This window comes from Anguilla rostrata, chromosome 3 (assembly GCF_018555375.3).
Source record: "Anguilla rostrata isolate EN2019 chromosome 3, ASM1855537v3, whole genome shotgun sequence".
Lineage (NCBI taxonomy): Eukaryota > Metazoa > Chordata > Actinopteri > Anguilliformes > Anguillidae > Anguilla > Anguilla rostrata.
In genome coordinates, this window is record NC_057935.1 from 30452835 (window position 1) to 30476561 (window position 23727).

The following is a 23727-nucleotide window of genomic DNA, read 5'->3' on the forward strand; positions in this document are numbered from 1 at the left end:
ACCCCATCTACCGGTAACAGGATCAGATCCTTCGTTAAAAGGAGAGAGGTGAAAATAAGAATGTTGGAGGCTAGTTCAACAATGAATGCAACACGGGTACACTGCATTTCCCCCTGGTTTGAAGTAACTGACTCATTCAGAGTTGAATATCTTCAAATCATGCAAATGTGTTTTTCATTTTTCACAGTCCAAGTATAAACAATGACCAATCATTTCAGATCCTGAGAAATAAAGAAAATATTTGCGTATCTGAGAAAGGTAGAAGACTATATGAACTGGGGTAAAATGAAGGTGAGAAGGTGAGTCACACATTGTTAGACACATTGTCATCTGACAAGGAAACATGAGCTGGAATGTATGCTGTGTGACTTGTAGGACCATGGTAGGCGGTAGATGCCCGAACAGCACTTTTGGGATGGTACAGGAAAAAAGGCAGGACAGCACAATGGCAAATAAAATATACATTGCCATGGTGATGCAATTAGGTAAAAGGCCTAGAATACATAACCTGAAAAGTGCCAAAATCTCTGCTGTATACTTATGAGGTATGAGGCATGCCCTGCCAAGGCGTAACTTGGTGGATACAGGCATACCGACCATCCCGATCTAATAATGTCTCCAAAAATAGAGTTCATTCATCAATAGCTATCACACCTGTTGCCAGTTAGTGGTATATGAACACAGCTATGTAGTGAAAGGCATTCTCAACATTTTGAGCTTCGTTAACCCCTTAGCGCACAAGCCAAATCTTGCCAATCCTTGCCCATTTAGGGGGTACCCTATTTAAAGCTTTATAACTCCAGATGTCAACACCACCGAGACTTGAAAAATGGCTTAAATGAAGCAAGACATTTGTAAAATTTGCAATATTAATGCAGATTAGTTTATATTCATAATTTTGGAAGAAATAAAGTGCCACAAATGCAATTGTCCAGACAAAAAATCTAAAATGAATTTGCACTTTTTAAGTTTTCAATGAAATACTGAGAGATTGCAAATATACAGCAGATTAAACTATACATGTGCTAGATCAAAAACGTCTTGACCACAAGCTCAAAAAAGGGTGGATATGTAGAACTGCTATAGATGTATGATGCAAAAACTAAGCAGTGTACCCAGCGTCTCCATATCTATCCAAAATGTCTAAATTATGCATTTCTGTAAATCACAACATATTCACGTATTTCACTACAAATCAACTGTTTTGACTCAAGAAAATCACTGTTGCATAATTTTCAAGTGGGAATTACAAGCTTTCAGTCAGTACAGTGGTCTAAAATATCTAGGGGTCCAGAAACATATCCAAAATCTCTCCAAAATTGAATAAAATGCTTTTTGTCCATTATAAAGCATATAAATGAGCCCCTTATGAAGGTTTAAGATGAAACATTGCTATCAGATTAAAAAAAAATAATGCAAAAATATTGTCACACAATGCGGTACAGTACCTAAATGTGTAATAATTAACTCTTGTGTGTATTTCCATACCCTGTACTCTCGTATGTTTTCTTGTATGGGGATGGGACAACATGAAAACAATTTTCAACCGCCCACCACGTTTTGGCAATGTTCCAACTCTCACGTCATCACTGTTGCATGCTTCACAAATACTATTACACTGCCATCTAACGCTTACATTACAGTGTGAAATATCCACATTATATAACACCACTAATCTATTTAAAGATACTCAATTTCAAAAATAACGTATATAACTGAAATATTTTGAGCAGTAATACTTACATAGCAATGATGAAATCTCCTCTATGTTCAGTAGATGGAGACAGAGACAGTATCAATGATACTTTTCTATTCGCTTCTGTTTTGCTCCAGAAAACGATGTCAGCTAGGTCTATCAGCAGACATGTGGCTTAGCTATGTCCAGAAGTCCTCAATAATAATAGTATTTTCCAAGAAATTATGAAATATCGTTGACCATGTTTTGTTAGGTGCAGAATCTCTCAGAGTGAATGCGTAAGTGAATGAGATACTAAGAATATTTTCTGTTACGCTGACCTATAAAACGCTATTCCAAAAGCAGAATTAGACATGTTATACATCGTTAGAAAGCTTATACTCTCGCCTACTGAATAAATGAATTGTCAATCAAGCCAGACTGTAGTAAAAAGGGCGACGCCGCCGTAAACAACAGGTGTGGTATTACGCACAGTTATTTTGGAAGATACCCAGGCGTCAAAAACGTGCGTATATTTCCCAAACGGATTGTCCAAGACAATATATGGCCACGCGGTCCAAAAGGGACGTCTCTACATGTAAAACCAACAGTAAGGTTGTATATTTATTCAATAGTTAGTCCCAGATATTGACTGTAGAATGACATGGTATTATTTTTAAAAACTTTTTCTCGTTTATTTTGTTATTCAGTGAGCAGCGTTTTCACTGCTGTATAGGCATATCTTAGGGCTATTGTCGGGTTTATCTTGTTGCTATGACGGAATATGATTTTTTTGTGGTAAAATAATATTTTTATGAATGCCAACATAGACAATATTGTCCATTATGTCAAGGGTGGGGGGTGTTTTCTAAATGAGACTGCAGGGAGGGGGTGCGTGTTAAATGATCGACCAGAGCGACAATGGTGGCACTGCGAAACTCCGTATTCGGCATAGTTGTGGTGTATCGTCTACTAATGAAACTAAAACAACGCGTTTCTGTTTTTAACTCATACTTTGGTTGCAGTACCACCGAATGTCTGAGTTTAGTAATCTCGGCACGCCGGCGTGCCGACCACTAGGGGCTCTTTTTATTACAGTCTGGCTTGATTGACAATTCATTTATTCAGTAGGTGAGGGAATAAGCTTTCTAACGATGTATAACATGTCTAAGTTTGCTTTTGGAATAGCGTTTTTTAGGTCAGCGTAACCGAGATTTTTCTTATCATCGCATTCACTTACGTATTCACTCTGTGGTAGCAGTAAAAGACGCTGCACCTAACGAAACGTGGTCTCGTTGACATTGATTTACTGTCTCTGTCTCCATCTACTGAACATAGATACGATTTCATCATTGCTATGTAAGTATTACTATTCAAAATACTTCGGTTATATACGTTATTTTTGTTACTTAGTGTCTTTAAATAGGTTAGTTGTATTATATAATGTGGATATTTCACACTGTAATGTAAGCGTTAGTTAGTAGTGTAATAGTTTTTGTGAAGCATGCAACAGTGATGAGTTGGAACATTGCCAAAATGTGGTAGACGCTTGAAAATTGTTTTCATGTCGTCCCATCCCCATACAAGAAAACATACGAGAGCACAGAGTATAGAAATACATACAAGTTAATTATTACACATTTAGGTGCTGTACCGCATTGTGTGACAATATATTTGCATTATTTTTTGATCTGATAGCAATGTTTCATCTTAACCCTCTGGGGTCGAGAGCTCCGCCGGCGGAGCTCGACAAGATGAAATTAGCTTTCGTTTCTATTTGGATGATTAACTTCACGTGCTGTTATCATACAGACGCAACAAAAACATTGACAGAAACCTTAGAATCGCAACTTTCCAATGCGCCTATTGGCAAATAATTTAAATTGTTTTAAATGTTCCAAATTTGATTAATTAGATCATGTATGCTTCGCTAAACTTTACTCATTACTATGTGAATTTCGCTCAGCAGGAAGTCCGCCCAAATCGCATTCACATGTTAACAACATTTTAATTACTCTCCATAGAAGGAGACTAAAGGAGGGGCGATGCGAGATCCATGTGAGAAATGCCAAGTCTGCGAAAGCGGAATAGAATGTCAAAGTGTCACCCAATTCACTTCTTTTGAGGTGAACATTTCGTTTAATTTTGGAAAATGGTCCGTCCGGAAGCCGACACTGATGAAGAGCGGTGTCATTTCGAACAGCGAACTGATCCAGCTGAGGATCAACTTCATGCGTAAGTATATTTCTTATGATCATATTGGTAAATATGTGTACTATATTCAGATACAACGTATCTGTGTGTTTGTAGGAATATCCAGCAATGTGCGCGTTTGTAAATGCGCACAAAGTAAGTTCGGGAAATAGCAATAAAATAACCACTTAGCTAAACAGACCTAGCCTAGTTCAGATTGAGGCATTGTTATTGAAGAGTTGCGTGTAGTTTAGTTGGAATATCAGTGTTTATTTAGTTAAGCTAATGTTTTTTCGTTGATAGCTTGCATTATTTGTAAATGTGTGCTGTATTACATTCTCTGTGTGTTTGTAGGAATATTCACTAATATACGCGCTTGTAAATTCCCACACTACGAATGATTCTAACCATTGCTTCTCAAAATTATAGGCTACCTCTCCGCGTCTGGTTGTGTTTGTTTGGTTCTTTGTTTGTATATGATGTCACATTTCATAAATTTTGTTTTCATTAGTTAGTGGTTTGTCCCTTTTTTGTAAAGCACATTTAATTTTCACCTGTTGAAGGAAATGTGCTTATATAAATAAAGTTTGATTTGATTTCACATTTCCTAACAATTTTGTTTTTATTATATTTGCAGAGATGTTGATCAGGAAACACGGCCTAGTTCACCACTAGCTAAGAGGCCAGGCAGACGTTGCAAGAGTACACCAGTCTCATCTCATCTTCCATGCAGTTTACTTCAATAAATGTTCTAAAATCAAAAGTTGTCTTTGTTTCTGTCTTCTAAATGGCTCACGGAGTCTTTGTCTTAGTGGTGGGGAGGCATGCGGCCAGGTGTGAAAAGCCTACTTAGCTGGCAGGTATTCCTACCCAATGCATATTCATTACAGAAAGGCCATTTGCCCTCCCATTCTCACCTGGTGTTGAAAAATAGTAGTCACAACACTAACTTTTAGCAATTTATTTTATATTTCTCATTGGATTTGCTAAAATATTTTGTCATCTTTTGATACCCAAGACCTTGAAGAACACATTTCAGTGACCAAAAGTCTTATTCACAATTGTTTAGTGTGTTTTATTACAACATTCCTGTGCATGTTCAAAACTACTGTTTACAGTTTGTGTGTTTTTAGAGCAGTTTACAATCCACACATTATTATGACCTACTTACTGCTGCCATATTGTTGTAGCTGAGTTTGTGCTGAAAACAAAGATATGAAACACTTTGGAATCACTGTATATAAAGTTGATTAAATTTACACACATGTCAGAGCATCGCACAATCACCAGTGTTCCTCATTTTACCCTTAGACCCCAGTGTGTTAAACCTTCATAAGGGGCTCATTTATATCCTTTATAATGGACATAAAGCATTTTATTCATTTTTGAAGAGATTTTGGATGTTTCTGGACCCCTAGATATTTTAGACCACTGTACTGACGGAAAGCTTGTAACTCCCACTTTTGATGCAACAGTGATTTTCTTGAGTCAAAACAGTTGATTTGTAGTGAAATGCGTGAATATGTTGTGATTTACAGCAATGCATAATTTAGACATTTTGGATAGATATGGAGACGCTGGGTACACTGCTTAGATTTTGCTTCATAAATCTATAGTAGTTCTACATATCTACCCTTAGATTTTATGAACTTGTGGTCAAGAAGTTTTTGATCCAGCACATGTATAGTTTAACCTGCTGTATATATGCAATCTCTCAGTATTTCATTGCAAACTAAAAAAGTGCAAATTCATTTTAGATTTTTTGTCTGGACAATTGCATTTGTGGCACTTTATTTCTCCCAAAATTATGATTATAAACTAATTTGCGTTAGTATTGTAAATTGTACAAATGTCTTGCTTCATTTAAGCCATTTTTCAAGTCTCTGTGGTGTTCACATCTGGAGTTATACAGCTTTAAATAGGGTACCCCCTAAATGGGCAAGGATTGGCAAGATTTGGCTTGTGCGCTAAGGGGTTAATAAAATGTTCATTATGTTTATGGTTCTTGAATCTTGCACTGGTATTGGTCTGTATTGAATTATGCAAAAAAAAAAAAAAAATGTTTTTCTAGTTTTCCAAACTTTCTTTGTCATTTTGATTTTTTGACTTGGCATCTTTGGATGCACATGCAGAATAATCATCTCCTTAATGGAGTTGAACATGTTATGGATTATACGGACCCTAAATATCTTCATCCTCATCAGCCCTTGGATTACGGGTCTACAGCCAGACCCAAACCAAAAATGCCCAAAAGTATACTGTGATCAGGCCGGGTATTGAGCTTATTTTTAGCTCTGAAAATTTGGGTCAGATCGGGTGCAGGCCCATTCCCAACCCAGAAGTTTTCAAATAGTAGCACAGCAGCACTGTTGCCAGCAGTTAACAGTGATTGACAACAGCAAAGCTTCTAGTTTTTAGGTGCACTGTTATGCTTAATTAGCAAATTAAAAACAACTGTATTTGACTGCACAGGAGTGATAAACTTATAAAGATAATATTTAACACAAGGAAAAATGGCACTAAATCTAGCTGGCTGGCCTGTTATGATCAACATGAAGAGCAATATTAATGGTATGTTTCACAAGGAGAAATGGCGCTACAGCTACCTGGCTACCTGTCAGTGGCGGCTGGTGATAATTTTTTGGGCGGGTGTAGTTTTGGGGAGGACAAACAAACTGAAGCAGCACTTCATAGCGCTGCAAAAAAAAAAATCTTAAAATAACACAACACATTGTAATGTTGCCTAAACACTGGCCAGTAGCACTACTTGAACATATTTTGCCATCCTTAATAATACAAAATAATATGTAGAGATGACAAAATGCCCATTTCACCTATATCACCCAAAGTTACCAACAGGCAACAGCTCAATTTCTAATTATGGAACTACTAAAGTCATATTTACTGCCAGTCACATTCTATGAAGTCATAAAAAGAAGAAGAAAATATTAGCTAACTCCAAGGTCATTTATAGAGCCTTCTGCTGCCATCTGCTGGACAAAATGTGAATGCTGAAGTTTAAATGAGGCAACAAAATTCACCAACCCAAGGAATATCCCGGGATTATCAGAGCTCTCACTCTCATCATGGCCACGCAAAGCCAACTCAAAGGCCCCACAAAATTTCACACATTCTATTATTCTGGACAGGATGTGTCGATTTTGTCACCTCTTCGTTGTGCCTTCTAATGCCAATCCTGTAGCTGTTCAGTAATGCTAAGCCTGCCAAAAAACTTTAGTCTCATACTATTGTCTAGATGGCTATGGCTACTTTCGTGCCGTTTGCATTTTTCAGAAAGATGTTATAGGTCTTGTACCCCCGTCGTTGTCCACAACGCTTCGGTGCCGACACTTTGAAATAGCAAACAGGGATAGCAATAAAAGGCAGTACTTACACCACATCCAGCTAGCCAACTCCGTTTGTCATAACAAGAGTGGGAGAAGCTCCGGGTGTAGGCTCGTTCTTGATCTCTTGCCTGCTGCTGAATTTGTAAATTGAGTCAGTCCGGTCCAAGCTCCTTTATCCTCTTTTTTTCTTCCAGTGAACGCCTTGTGAAAGGGTGTTTTTGTAAGGACATAACCAAATTTTCTTTGATTTCCGCGGTTCCTCTTGAAGTTGCCATCTCCTGAAAGTACCGGTCAGCTAGCTAAGGAGCAGGAGTGACAGTCGCACATCCGTAGTTATATTAATGGCGGGTGTGAACATGAAAGACGTCGAGAATTGTCCAGTCACATTAGATCAAAAAACATAAAAACAATACCAATTCGCTGCCAATAAAAGTCTGGGGCACAGAGAGTTTTGCCCTGTGGAATATCTGAAGCAACCATTTAGAGAGCAGCCTCAGGTCACCTGCTTGCCAAAAGTTGAAGGACTTACATACACACTGGCTGCGTCCGAATAATATTTTTTGCTTAGGAAGGTTCCTGAGTGAAATGACCCGGAAGTATCTAAGTGGCAGCCATGATAAGAGCTGGTCGAATTCTCTAAATACTAAGGAAAGGTGCTTCAGTACTTCCTTTCTTATCTCCTTTAGCATAGGGCACACTGGACTGTCCTTTACGAAATGAAAGGAGATAATGCCGTCCCACAATTCCTTGCGGCAGCAACATATAAAGCGACGCACCATTCGGCCGTTCACGAAAACAAACGATCAACATGACTGAGTTGTGTGGTGGTTCTTAAGCTACTATATGCATAGGCTTATAATCAGAACATAATCAGCATATTAACCATAACACAGAAGTCTGTCTTTCAAGAAAAAGGGATATGAGACATTTTTAGCCAGAGGATGTTTTTAATTCAGCATGTTTGAAACTTAAGAATGATGATATGTACAGTAGTAGATTTGTAGGCCTAACATGTTATGCCTATCTTGCATTAAATTTAACAATTATTTTCATACAATCATACTAACTGGGATTCATGTCGATAAATATGAGTGGACGGGAGGGTGAGCGTGAGCAACCATTCTCAATGTGACAACCATTTCGTCTCACTTTTGTGACTGGTAGCCTATATTCCTTTTTTATTTCAATTCCAACCTTGGTAATGAAGTAATATTTTTCACCGGGTTGTCCATGTTTATATAGCCTGCATTAAACAACATGGTAAGAAGGCACGGGGCAAAGTATCTAAGATGCACGTTTAGTAGTCCATCTTTGGAACATTGTAGTTTCACCACGGCAGACCCACGTCAATAACATCCGCCGTCGCATAATTCTGTAGCCTAGTGTAAGCGCAGTCGGATTCTCTTAGCAACGCGGTTGTCTTTTCCTAAGTCCTTATGAATTCTTCTTCACATCTTTTCTTGACCTCATGACGTTTTCCATCGAGGACAAGGAAGAGTGGTTAGGAAGAGACATAGGATGTCATTTTTTTGACTATTCGAAGGCAGCCACTCATTTGGCCGGCGCCCTTCACCCAAGAAATATATGTATTCACACAGAAATGAACCAAATACAATTTGATTTTGGAACCAATTTTTAATTAATGCTGACAGGCGCTGACAGACTACCAGGCGCATTGTACGAGTAAATAATTTTTATTTTATAATTATTTCGCATTTAGGGGGGCGGCGCCCCAGTGCCCCGCATTAACGAACCGCCACTGCTACCTGTTCTGATCATTACAAACATTTAAATATAAATGATTCCTCAATTTTACAAACATACTTTATGCAAAAATATACTAGAAAGGGGACATCACTCCTGTCTGTTTTTGAGAAGGGCAAGTGACAAACTTACCGACTGAATTTAACTATAGGAGAAAAACGTGTTTTAAAAAATGTGTGAAAGCTCAAATATGGCGGATTTAATTTGCTAGTTGACCATATACACGAAAGGTCTGCTTTGGCGCCATTGTTGTCAATCCTTGTTACCGAAAGTGTTGCTGTGATTGCAAGCACCTTTAAGAGCAGCTTTCCCTCAGGGAACACTGCAATATTTTTTATTGTGCTATGTTGTGTTGGCTTGTTATTTCAGCGATTGGGCTCTATGGGGTTCGGACTTACAATTTAGCTATCGATCGATCAACCTTTATTTCATCTCGAAAAACCATTGAGGAAAAATCCTCATTTACAGTGATGTCAACTTACATACATTAACGGTAAAGCATATATTAAAACTGTAATAACGAAGCCTTTAAAACTTTAGAACATTTAGTGTGAAAGGAATTTGAAGTTAGGAAGTTCAACAGACATTTAAAAAAAATGAATCGGAAATTAAAAACGATTATATTCAGTCTTTAAAAACTCAGATTAGAGTTTTAACCTGGTGAAGTAGCAGCAATGATTTTATATTTACAGTGCTCCGTATTCCAAATGTATCAGGCATTGTAACTGAAGGCAGTTTTTCCAAGGTCTGTTCTCACTGGTCGTGCATGTAGGGAAAGCCTATTTTGACCTTTTATTTACCCTTGTTAGATTATGCTTTCGTTATCTGTAACAAAACGTGGACTTCAAGATCATTAAACTTTCAAAATGTGTGCAATGCAGATCTTTTCCATGAATAATCTCATCATTGTCAGTGCGAAGAACAAACAGTAGACCTACATGTATCTACAATTTTAAATAATGGTGATGAAATGTGCAATTTTGCAATGCAAATAAAAATGCCTAATTGTGTGAATATATTAATTTAATAACATCACTTATTTTATTTTCTTTACTTTTACTTTAGTTTTAAATTTAAATTGCAAAGTATACCATTGGCGATGGAAAAATATCTGTGTAGGCTCATGCATTGTATGCCACAGGGTTAAACCGAACACAGCAACAAGCCTTTCCTTTTTCTGCAGCGCTGAATAAACTAAAGAGATTGAAATCATGGACGTCCATCTGTCAAAATTTATGCTCCTTCACCAAGCTATTGTTGTTTTCTGTGATTGGTATTTTGTTGTCAGTTCCGTATTTTCAAATCACGACGACAGTATCTGAATCTCCGCTAGCGTGGAGTGTCACTAAACTAGTTTTAAAGCCACAATGAGTAAATACAGTTTGTGTGTCGGAGAGAGAGTTCTCAAACCACAAACAGCTTGGGCAGCTGAGGCCAATGCGAGACAGACAATCCAGAAGCAAAGAGTAAACCACAGTGTCAAAGGCCTTAGATAGGTTTACAAACAGTGCGGCACAAGTCTGTCTGTTATCCAGGTCTAATACAATGTCATTTTTAAGCAAGGAAATAGCTGTGATAGTGCTATGATTCGGCCTAAATCCATATTGGTAAGGGGTAAGCACAGATAACATAGATAGGTATGATTTGAGCTGATCATAGACCAGAAATTCCAGGATTCAAACCAGGAATTTGGATATTTAACCATATTTATTTAAGTTCTTTCACTAGCTTTATCTAATGGAAGAACACAAGCAGTCTTCCAGGGTTTAGGGATTATTCCAGTAGTGATAGTAAGGTAAAAAAATGTGCGATATGCAGGGCTTGCCATAGAATCTTTCCATCCACTCGTGATTGGAGTGAGCTTGTAGTCTTTCTGACAAAAAACAGATTAATACTTTGGGCATGGGACAGTGTCATTTGACTGTGAGGGGTGGTGCTGGAGAAGCCTGGCTTTTTCTCCAAGCTTCTCCAGCAAAGGCCGGTAGGTTTGGATTTTCCACTGAAGCAAACAGGCCTTTGTTGGAGGAGCCCAGAGGAAGGACTACCTGTGAAATACCTCACAGCTGAAAGACACCATAACAACCTCAAATTTTGAGAGACTTGAGAGTATTGGATAACAATTGTTTGAGCAAAATATTTTGTTAATTATTTGGAATTGTTTTGTTTAAAATTGTCCGTGGTACTCAGATTAAATATAACTGAAGATTTTTTTTTTAAATGATGCTGTAGGTGATATGTACTTTGCAGGAGTTTTTTTTTTTCCTTAACAGAACATTAACATTCCTGAGAACCCGAACCCCAAGAGTGGGATAATGCCAGGCAACTGCAGTTTTGAAGACATGCTGTCGGCTGTTGGAGATTTCAAGGCCCCTGTATTTGAACCTGGGGGCTCCATGCAACAGGGCATGTACACTCCTAAAGGTAGGCACAATGGCCATGGCACCAGTGTAGGAGTACAGTCAGTTGAATATTTTGCTAATCTGTCCCAGTTTAATTTTCTCAAATAAAACCATCGACTTATAATGGCCTGTAGATGGTACTCCTACACCAGACAAGTTTGATATGTCTGAAGGCTGCATAATTGGCAGTACTCTTTCTTGCAGTTTCACTCTAGCCATATTGTCCCTACACTACAATGTCCCCGGTTGCATGAAATCACATACAAATTAAAGGAAAAACTAACAAAGTGTCTTAGTAAGGTGTTGGGCCACCACGAGCCGCCAGAACAGCTTCAGTGCACCATGGCATAGATTCTACAAGTCTCTGGAACGCTACTGGAGGGATTGAACACCATTTGTCCAAAGATATTCCATCATTTGGTGTTTTGATGATGGTCTAACAGTGGTTCTCAACCTCGGTCCTGGGGGCCCACTGTGTATGCTGGTTTTCGTTCCAACCACAATTGCAATCTCAGAATTTTAACAAGCTGTTCATTTTTCTTAATTAGGTGTTTTTCATGTTAAGAGGAATTATTTACCCTCTTAAGCCACATTGTCAGAAATTGCTATGCATGGCATGAAGAATAAAATCCAATTGTGTTGTGTTCCTTTTTAAGTGATTGCAAACAATCACTTAAAAAGAGGTAACATTTTTTTTCTCAAATTTGTTTATTAGATTTTCAACAAGACACAAATGTCAAGACAGTTACTTTTCAAGTTTCAATATTGAGTCAAGTATAACATACAAAAAGACATAGCTAACATAAAAAATAGAAAATAAATAAAATAAAAGATAATTATATATATATATATATATATATATATATATATATATATATAATAAACACAAAATGTACATGTTGGTCACCCAGTAATAATCAGAGACAAATATAAAATTCACATGGTAGAGAAAAGAAAAATTAAATAATATTCCAAACCCACTAAAGGTACAATAAAGTGGTTAGACACATTCAATTAAAGCTGTTACTCCGGAATAGCAGCAAACACCAACCCCTCAGCATGTGCAAAAAAAGGTCCCCATGTTTTATTAAATTTGGCAAGAGAACCATTTATACTACACCTCATTTGTTCCACTTTAACAGAGTGAAAAACGTCTTTGATCTATGAGGAATAAGAGGGGGGTGCAGGTAATTTCCACCTCAGTAAAATCAGAGGTCTGACTAATAAGGTAACAAACGCTACAAAGTCTGCCTTATATTTTGGAAGCAGCAGAGTGTAAGGCGGAACCCCAAACAATGCTGTGAATGCTGTTGGTTCAAATGGAATCCCAGTACAATCTGAGATCGAGTTAAAGATTTCTAGCCAACAGGTGTTTAAGGAAGGGCATGACCAAAACACATGAATATAGGTAGCAGGGGCTTGGCGGCATCTATCACACATAGGGTCGTCATCCTTATAAATCTTAGAAAGTCTGGCTTTAGTTAAATGTGAAGGTGAAGGATTTTGCATTGAGTCAGACCATGTCTAGCACAAATAGATGAGGAGTGAACTTGACGCAGAATGACATCCCACAGCTCTTCAGAAATCTCCTCCCCCAGATCCTCCTCCCATTTAATCTTTATGTTATGTAAAGAGGCTGGGCGCAATGTCTGGATAAGATCATATAGATAAGAGATCATACCCTTTAAGAAAGGGGCTGGGGTTAAAAAAGGGTCGATAGGTGAGGTCTCCGGGAGATTGGGAAAATGTGAGCTAAAATTACGAACAAAACTACGGATCTGTAGATACCTTAAAAAATGATGTCTAGGTAAAGAGAACTTCTCAGAGAGCTGCTGAAAGTATGCAAAGGTATTATCAAGATATAGGTCGCCAAATGTCTCAATGCCAGAGTTGAACCGCAAAGAGAATGCTCTATCAATCAAAGAATGAAAAACCAGATTAGCTGATATTGGAGCTAAGAAAGAAAAGGTCTGTAGACCAAAGTGGTGTCGGAATTGCTTCCAGATCCTCAAAGTAGATTTAACTAAGGCATTTTTAGAATAAGGAGAGGAAGAAAATTTAAGGGGGGAGTGAATAAGGGCTGTCAGTGAGGCAGGTTTAGTGGAGAATGCCTCCATATGCAGCTATGAAGGAGGAGCAGGAGATCTCTCCAGGCGGATCCAAAGCTGAATTACTCTTAAGGTTGGCAGCCCAATATAATAAAACCTAAAATTAGGTAAAGCCAAACCTCTGAGAGATCTTGGCCTCTGCAACAGCTCCCTACGAAGTTGAGGGACTTTCTTATTCCAAAGAAACTTAGTGACTAAGCTATCTAATTTACAAAATAAGGACTGGGGGAGGAAAATGGGTATGCTTTGAAAAAGGTAAGACAGTTTGGGGAGGGTGTTCATTTTAACAGAGTTAACCCGAGCTACAAGGGATAGAGGCAACAGTGACCACCTCTAGAAGTCTTCCTGTATCTGAGCCACCAAAGGTGAAAAATTGAATTTAATCAGGTCCTCCAATTTATCTCTAACCTGAATACCAAGGTATGTAAAACCCTGTGGGGCAATTTTGAATGGGAAATCCTACAAAGAATAATTACATGTTGCAACATTTAAAGGAAACGACTCACTTTTGTCTAAGCTAAGTTTATATCCTGAAATGCGGCCAAATGAAGTAAGGATGTCAAGAGCAGCCGGGACCAATACGGAAAGATTAGAGACTTTTTAAAGCAAGTCATCCTGCTCAAAACCATTTCTGATTATTCCAGTTATACGGGGGTCTGCCCGGAGCGCAATGGCGAGTGGTTCAATGGCAATAGCAAATAAGAGAGGACTCAAAGGACAGCCCTGCCGGGTGGAGCGATACAAGGGAAAGTGTTCTGAGTGGGTATTATTAGTTCTGACTAAAGCCATAAAGGACGAGTAAAGCAGTTTAACCCAGGTAATGAACCTCTGACCAAAACCAAATTTCTCCAATGTGTAAAAAAGATAATTCCACTCTACACGATCAAAGGCCTCCTCTGCATCTAACGAGATCAGAGCCTCTGGTGCAGACGAGGTGGAGGGATTATACACCACTTTAAAGAGTCGTCTGAGGTTAGAAAAAGAATGTCTGTTCCGGATAAACCCTGTTTGATCGGGGGAGATAATGGAGGGCAGAACGCATGGCTAATAGCTTAGATAAGAGCTTTACATCCACGGATAATAGACTTATAGGACGATAACTTGAGCAAGATAAAGGGTCTGTATTCTTTTTTAAAATCAATGAGATTGAAGCTTGATTAAGAGTTGGAGGTAGATTAAGAGTGTTAAAGGATTCATTAAACATCTCAATCAAAACCGGTGCTATTTTATCGAAAAAGGTCTTATAGAACTCAATTGGAAAACCTTCCGGTCCTGGACACTTTCCCAATTGCATGGAGAAGGCTGAACCTCTATGCTTGTTTACAGTGAGTGGCTTCTCCAGTCTCCCAACAGAGTCCTGGTCCACTTTGGTTATGTCCAATGAGTTAAGGAAGCTATCAAAAGCAAGTAAATCAGTATGAAGCTCAGAGGCATAAAGGGAGGAGTAAAACTGTTTAAATTGATCATTAATTTTTTTTGGATCTGTTGTTACACCAGAAGGAGTTAGAATTTGTGGGGTCTGATGAGAGGAGGAAGCCTGCAACAATTTATGGGCCAAAAGTTTGCTTGCTTTGTCACCATGTTCATAGTAAGAATATTTAGATTTAAATAAAAGGTCCTCAACTTGATTAGTGGAGAGGATATTGAACTCCGCCTGAAGGAAGAGACGCCCCTTGTATATGTTCGGGGCTGGGGAGGAGGCATGTATATTATCAAGCTGGATAATTCGTTGATTTAGTTCCTGTAAATAGTTTTTCCTCAGTTTATCCTCGAAACCACTATATGAAATAATTTCACCTCTTATACACTCAGCGGCCACTTCATTAGGTGACAGGAGTGGCACCCGGTGTGGTCTTCTGCTGCTGTAGCCCATCTGCTTCAAGGTTTGACGTGGTGTGCGTTCAGAGATGCTCTTCTGTATACCTCGGTTGTAACGAGTGGTTATTTGAGTTGCTGTTGCCTTTCTATCAGCTCGAACCAGTCTGGCCATTCTCCTCTGACCCCTGCCATCAACAAGGCATTTTCGCCCAGAGAACTGCCGCTCACTGGATATTTTCTCTTTTTCAGACCATTCTCTGTAAACCCTAGAGATGGTTGTGTGTGAAAATTCCAGTAGATCAGCAGTTTCTGAAATACTCAAACCAGCCGGTCTGGCACCAACAACCATGCCACATTCAAAGTCACTTAAATCACCTTTCTTCCCCATTTGATGCTTGGTTTGAACTTCAGCAGATCGTCTTGACCATGTGTACATGCTTAAATGCATTTAGTTGGTGCCACGTGATTGGCTGATTAGATATTTGCGTTAACGGGTGCAGTTTGCAGTTGAACAGGTGGACCTAATGAAGTGGCCGGTGAGTGTATATGCCTTCAAAGTCTCCCAGAGGAGAGAAGCCGAGACCCCCGGAGTTCTGTTGGCTGATAAGAAGTCAATTTGGTTAGACACAAATTTAACGAAATCCTCATTTGACAACAAACGTGTATTAAGGCGCCAGGGGAGGCGTGTGTTATCCTGCCCTTTTATGTGCAACTCCAATATGATTGGAGCATGATCGGATATTAAGATAGCATTATAAGAACACCACTAAACTGAAGGAAGGAGCCAGTTATCTATAAGAAAGTAATCAATACGGGTGAAGGTGTGGTGAACATGGGAAAAGGAGTATACTCTCCCTGATGGGTTGAGGAAACGACAGGGGTCTGAAACAGAAAACTTGTCCATAAGGGATAGAATAGTCCCGGAAGACTTCGAAGGCATACTGGTTTTAGTAGATCAGCTATCCAATGCAGGGTTGAGCCAACAGTTGAAATCCCCCCCAAAATAAGAAGGTGTGTGGCCATGTTAGGTAATTTGGAGAACACTAACCGGAGAAAACTGTCATTGTCCCAGTTAGGACCGTATACATTAGCAAGAATGACCGGAGTGTTATAAAGCAGTCCTGTTACAAGAACATACCTACCCTTTAAGCCATTACAGTTCCAGCTAATACATTTGAGTCCACTCACTGATTGTTGTGATATTTTAGACTGGGCCATGTTTTAAATAACACATAAATAAATGTATGTACAAATATAGTGTAGTGTGGAATGAGTAGCAATAGCAAAAGTACAACTAAAAAATATGGGTGACCAAACGATATACGAAACCAAACACAAAAGGCATTCAAAACAAGAAGAAAAAGAACTCTTCCCCCACCCCCTCCCTAGCTGAAGCGTCACCCCAAACACGACGCGTGCAAAACCCAAAGGTTACCAAAAACATCTCAACACACTCCGTAGCACTACCAAGGGAGTAGTACCCCCTAGAGTTTGTGATATTAAGAAAAAAAGCATATATGTAAACAAACACAGTATAAGCATTCGCAAATTAACTCGAGTAAAATTATCAAGACTTCAGGTAAAGCGGCTTACCAAACAGATGCTAGTGAACTAGCCTGTTAGCCTACTGGGACAGCCAGCCAAATCGTCTTTAGACTGTAGCTCCAGAAGAGACTACAGTTTTAATGTTTGCCTTCACGAAGTCCATTGCAGGGGCCAGGTCTTCGAAAGTGTGTGTGGCTCCGCTGGGCAAAGTGATCCTGAGAACTGCTGGGAACCTCAAGCCAAACTTTACCCCGGGACAAGAATGTAGCTGACGCTTAACGTCCATGAAAGCAGCACGTTTCTTAGCGACCAAGCAAGTGTAGTCAGGGAAAATAAATAGCTGTTTGCCCCGGTAAAGGTGAGGAGAAGCCCGGGAGGCCTCCCCAGCTCATATGTCATTTCAAATGTCATTTATCACATGAAAAGAATGCACTCCAATAACAAGGGGCTGGGGCGGTTCACCCTCCTTGGGTTTAGGACGAAAAGTGCGATGCACTCGGTCAAGCAGGGGTGCCTCGTCTAGGCCGAGGGTGTCCTTTAACAGCTGGGAAACAAATTTGGTCGGGCGAGCACCCTTAGTCTCCTCCGGCACACCGATCAGCCTTATGTTATTCTTCCTTGATCTCCCCTCCAGGTCCTCGCATTTATCCATCAGCAGTTTTATCTGGGTTTTAAGCATGGAAACCGTAGAATCCAATGCAGTTAACTGGTCGCTATGGTCCGTGGACGCGCGCTCCAAATCAGTGATGGCCTGGTCATGGCAGCTAAGTTTTTGTTGCAAGGGTTCAATTGTATGTTTTAACTCCTCTCTCACTGAAGAAATTTCAGCTTGCAGGTCAGAGGATAACGAGTCGATTTTACTGCAAATGTCCCCTTTAACCTCTTAGCGCACAGCCCCTAGTGGTGGGCACGCCCGCATGCCTAAATTACTAAACTCAAACATTCGGTGCTACTGCAACCAAAGTGTGAGATGAAAACAGAAACGCGTTGTTTCAGTTTCATTAGTAGACGATACATGACAACTATGCCGAAAACGGAGTTTCGCAGCCCCACCATTGTCGCTCCCGTCGTTCATTTAACACACACCCCCTCCCTGCAGTCTCATCTAAAAAACACCCCCCACCCTTGACACAATGGACAATATTGTCTATCTTGGCATTCATAAAAATATTCTTTCACCACTAAAAAATCGTATTCCGTCATAGCAACAAGATAAACCCGACAATAGCCCTAAGATATGCCTATACAGCAGTGAAAACGCTGCTCACTGAATAACGAAATAAACTAGAAAAAGTTTTTAAAAATGATACCATGTCATTCTACAGTCAATATCTGGGACTAAATATTGAATAAATATAAAACCTTACTGTTGGTTTTACGTGTAGAGATGTCCCTTTTGAGACTGCGTGGTCATATATTGTCTTGGACAATCCGTTTGGGAAATATAGGCGCATCTGTGACGCCTGGGTATCTTCCAAAATAGCTGTGCGTAACACCACACCTGTTGTTTACGGCGTCGTCGCCCTTTTTAGTACAGTCTGACTAGATTTACAATTCATTTATTCGGTAGGCGAGAGTATAAGCTTTCTAACGATGTATAACATGTCTAATTCTGCTTTCGGAATAGCGTTTTATAGGTCAGCGTAACAGAAAATATTCTTAGCATAGCATTCACTTACGCAATCACACTCTGTTAGCAGACAAATACGATGCACCTAACGAAACATGTTCAAGGATATTTCGTAATTTCTTGGAAAATACTATTATTATTGAGGACTTCTGAACATAGCTAAGCCATATGTTTACTGATAGACCTAGCTGACATCGTTTTCTGGAGAAAAACAGAAGCGAATAGAACAATATAATTGATACTGTCTCTCTGTCTCTATCTACTGAACATAGAGGAGATTTCACCATTGCTATGTAAGTATTATCGTTCAAAATATTTCGGTTATATACGTTCTTTTTGAAATTGAGTATTTTTAAATAGGTTAGTGGTGTTATATAATGTAAATATTTCACACTGTAATGTAAGCGTTAGACGGAAGTGTAATAGTTTTTGTGAAGCATGCAACAGTGATGACGTCAGAGCTGGAACATTGCCAAAACGTGGTGGACGGGTGAAAATTGTTTTCATGTTGTCTCATCCCCATACAATAAAACATACGAGAGTACAGAGTATAGAAATACACACGAGTTAATTATTACACATTTAGGTACTGTACCGCATTGTGTGACAATGTTTTTGCATTATTTTTTAATCTGATAGCAATGTTTCATCTTAAACCCTCATAAGGGGCTCATTTATATGCTTTATAATGGACAAAAAGCATTTTATTCAATTTTGGAGAGATTTTGGATATGTTTCTGGACACCTAGCTATTTTAGACCACTGTACTGACTGAAAGCTTGTAATTCCCATTTGAAAATTATGCAACAGTGATTTTCTTGAGTCAAAACAGTTGATTTGTAGTGAAATACATGGATATGTTATGATTTACAGCAATGCATAATTTAGACATTTTGGATAGATTTGGAGATGCTGGGTACACTGCTTAGTTTTTGCTTCATACATCTATAGTAGTTCTACATATCCACCCTTAGATTTTATGAACTTGTGGTCAAGAAGTTTTTGACCTAGCACATGTATAGTTTAACCTCCTGCATATATTCAATTTCGCAGTATTTCATTGCGAACTTAAAAAGTGCAAATTTATTTTGGATTTTTTGTCAAAACAATTGCATTTGTGGCACTTTATTTCTTCCAAAATTATGAATATAAACGAATCTGTGTTAGTATTGTAAATTGTACAAATGTCTTGCTTCATTTAAGCCATTTTTCAAGTCTCTGTGGTGTTCACGTCTGGAGTTATAAAGCTTTAAATAGGGTACCCCCTAAATTGGCAAGGATTGGCAAAATTTGGCTTGTGCCTTAAGAGGTTAAGCAAGTCTAGCATGGCTTGTAGTTGTCCCAGATTGGAAGTGCTCTCAGTGTTGGCAGCCTCCTTCAGCGGCGAAACAGGATCAGCCAAGTGCGAGGCTTTCGGGCAGCCTGTACGTGCCGAGTCCGTTCTTGCACGTGAGGATGACATTGTTGGTCGAAATATATAAAAAGTACCCCGAAGCAGTCCAAACGCGACGTATAATCGAGCACCAGCAAAAAAAGTTGTGGAAAAACTATGTTAAGGAGGCAACATTTTTAACAGATCAAATTAATGAGGGGAATTAATAGGCTCCTAGGTTGCTGAACATGTTTTTAAGTGCTTTAGGTGCATAATATTTCCCTTAAACTAATTAGCACAATACAGGTTTGACCCGTTATCATTTTCTTTGTTTTTGAATTCTTCGTTATCTATCAAATGATTAGATTTAGTGGCCATGTGGCCACACTTTCCCCAATTAGGAACCTGTTGATTTGCCTCAGTCTTTATTTTGATTAATTAAAAAGTTTTTTGAACCTCTTTACGTAATCGTCTACAATATAGCACAATGTGAATATGGGACTTTTATTCTTTATAGCATGCATAGATATTTCTGACACAAGGTGGCTTAAGTGGGGAAATAATCCCTCTGACATGAGAAGCACCTAATTAAGGAAAAATAGCTTGTTACAATTCTGGGATTGCAATTGTGGTTGGTACGAAAACCAACATACACAGTGGGTCTCCTGGACCGAGGTTGAGAACCACTGGTCTAACACGTCGGTCCAAAATCTCAGATCGGTGTTCAATTGGGTTGACTACAAAGGCCATAGCATACGATTCACATTATTTTCATACTCATCAAACCATTCAGTGACCCATCGTTCCCTGCAGATGGTGGCATTGTAATCCTTGAAGAGTCCGAGTGGTCTCTTCAAGGATTACAGTGCCACCATCTGCAGGGCCATCACTAGTCCCATTTTAGGGAAGGGCCACAGCAAATAAATACAAAATTATTAAGCAATCACCTTTATCCTATGATGAAACATTTCTATCCTTATCAGGAATGTATCATCATAGGATAAAGGTGATCATTAATAACTTTGTATTGATTTGCTGTGGCCCTTCCCTAAAAGGGGACCAGTGGACCCAAACCATCCCATGAAAATGCCCCCTACAGCATAACAGAGCCACTGGACTCCCTCTCTGCAGGGGTCAAGCATTCAGGCTTTTACCACACATGCAGTTGCCCACTTGTCGAGAATATGCTGAAGGATGACTATCTGACTGAATCACTTTTTTTTCCCCACATCTCTGTAGACCAGTGTCTATGGTTTTGCACCAGTGAACTCTCAAATGTGCGTTCGTTTTTGTAATGAGGTGTTTATGCACTGCAACCCTACTAATATCCTGCTCTATGTACAGACAGTGGACAGTGACACATTTTTTGTTATTTTGGTTCTGTACTCTAGCACTGAGTTTGAAAGGATACAATGACAATGAGGTTGAAGTGCAGACTGTCAGCTTTAATTTGAGGGTATTTTCATACATATCGAATGAACTGTTTAGAAATTATAGAACCTTTTGTACACAGTCCCCCCCATTTTCGGGCATCAAAAATATTGGACAGTTTAAGATAATGTAGGATAAAGTAATCATTTTTAATATTTGGTCGCATATCCTTTGCATGCAATGACTGCTTGAAGTCTGTGACGCAGACATCACCAGACGCTGGGTATCTTCCCTGGTGATGCTCTTCCAGGCCTGTACTGCAGCCATCTTCAGTTCCTGCTTGTTTTGGGGACTTTTTGCCTTCAGTCTCCTCTTCAGCATGTAAGATGCATGTTCAATTAGATTCAGATCCGGTGATTGACTCGGCCAGTCAAGGATTTTCCACTTTTTGGCCGTCAAAAACCACTTCGTTGCTCTAGCAGTATGTTTCGGGTCATTATCTTGTTGCATGATGAAGTGCCGTCCAATGAGTTTAGAGGCATTTGGTTTTATCTGAGCAGATAAAATATTTCTGTAGACTCAGAATTTATTGTTCTACTTCTGTCTGCAGTCACGTCATCGATGAAGACAAGTGAGCCCGTTCGCCTGGCAGCCATACAGGCCCAAGCCATAACACCCCACATCTGTGAAGCCAATTCAACAAATACTTGTAGTACCTTAAAATAGGGGGCCCATTTACAAAAGGTGCTGTCATTTCTAAACAGTTTGTCTGATATTGATGAAAATACCCTCAAATTAAAGCTGACAGTCTGCACTTCAACCTCATTGTCATTGTACAGACCAAAATAACAAAAAATATGTCACTGTCCAATGAATTAGGGTGCTCACTGTAGTTGTTGACCGACTATTCTTGCTGACACAGTCTGCTCACGTTCTGCATTGGCATTCTCAGTCACCTGAGGAAGAGTTGCCCTTCTGTTTTTCCTTACATATCGCACTAATGCACGAGCGTTATGGTCATTGAATGTGTGCTTTTTTTCCTCCTGCCATCTTGATCCAAAATCAAGGTCAACTGGGACTGCTCAGCGTTTTTATACATGCCCCAGACCATGATAGGATGTTAATTGCTTAATTGTATAATGCAATACACCTGTATGGAAGCATCTGCATTCATAATGTTTCCCCACTCATTTATTCAGGTTTTTTATATATATATATATATATATATATACACACACACACACACACATATATATATATATACACTCACCGGACACTTTATTAGGTACACCTTGCTAGTACCGGGTTGGCTTCTGCTGCTGTAGCCCATCTGCTTCAAGGTTCGACATATTGTACATTCAGAGATGCTCTTCTGCATACCTTGGTTGTAACGAGTGGTTATTTGAGTTACTGTTGCCTTTATCAGCTCGAACCAGCCTGTCCATTCTCCTCTGACCTCTGGCATGAACAAGGCATTTTCGCCCAGAGATCCAAAAAACTGGATATTTTCTCATTTTCGGACCATTCTCTGTAAACCCTAGAGATGGTTTTGCGTGAAAATCCCAGTAAATCAGCAGTTTCTGAAATACTCAAACCAGCCTGTCTGGCACCAACAACCATGACATGTTCAAAGTCACTTAAATCACCTTTCTTCCCCATTCTGATGCTTGGTTTGAACTTCAGTAGATCATCTTGACCATGTCTACATGCCTAAATGCATTGAGTTGCTGTTACTTGATTGGCTGATTAGATATTTGTGTTAACGTGCAGTTGAACAGGTGTACCTAATAAAGTGGCCGGTGTGTGTGTGTATATGTATATATATATATATATATACACGCGCACACACACACCGATCAGCCACAACATTAAAACCACCTGCATTTTTCTGCTTTTTTTTGATTTACTATTTTATTTTCTCTGTTTGTAATCAAACTATTCACACGTGGTCAAAACGCAGATTCAGAGCTTTTATTAAATGGTATTCTTATACATTTTGGTTTCACCATGTAGTAATTACAGAACTTTCTATAAGTAGTCCCTCGTTTCAGTGTTTTAGACAAAACATCATGTCAAATAAGAGTCATGTTTTTTATTTGGTTGCATATCCTTTGCATGCAATGACTTCCTGATGTCTGTGACCTATCAACATCATCAGAGTCTGGATATCTTATTGTCAGGTTGCCTACAAGCGATACAAAAACTCTTTGCATTTGAATGGATCTCTATGGGAATTGGGGGGTGGGACTAGATTCAGCAGTCAATTATGCTGATACAGTATGGAACACATTTGTTGGTTAAATGTCTTTAAGTCATCAAGGGTCCAAGGTATCAAATGAGCCTCAAACCACCGTGATGTTGTCAGATATGCAGTAGATACTACAACAAATGTTTTTGCACAAAACTTTTGCACAGGGTCCTTTTCCTTTTTTATCATTTAAAAATAGTAAAATATGAAAATAAAATTCAATCTTGCTTTAAAATTTGCAGAGAGGTCTCATGTTT

At 39.1% G+C, this 23727-nt stretch overlaps 1 protein-coding gene across 5 annotated transcripts in view; it reads left to right on the top strand.

Annotated features, from left to right (window-relative positions):
* ubr3 (ubiquitin protein ligase E3 component n-recognin 3) overlaps positions 1 to 23727 on the top strand; it is a 412017-nt gene that overhangs the window by 120546 nt on the left and 267744 nt on the right. For 4 of the 5 annotated variants that reach the window (XM_064329864.1, XM_064329859.1, XM_064329863.1 and 1 more), the window contains one exon: positions 11250 to 11400. In XM_064329864.1, the coding sequence (XP_064185934.1) occupies positions 11250 to 11400 (151 nt within the window). The remainder of the gene's footprint in view (positions 1 to 11249; positions 11401 to 23727) is intronic. The other variant, XM_064329861.1, reaches the window with a different exon arrangement.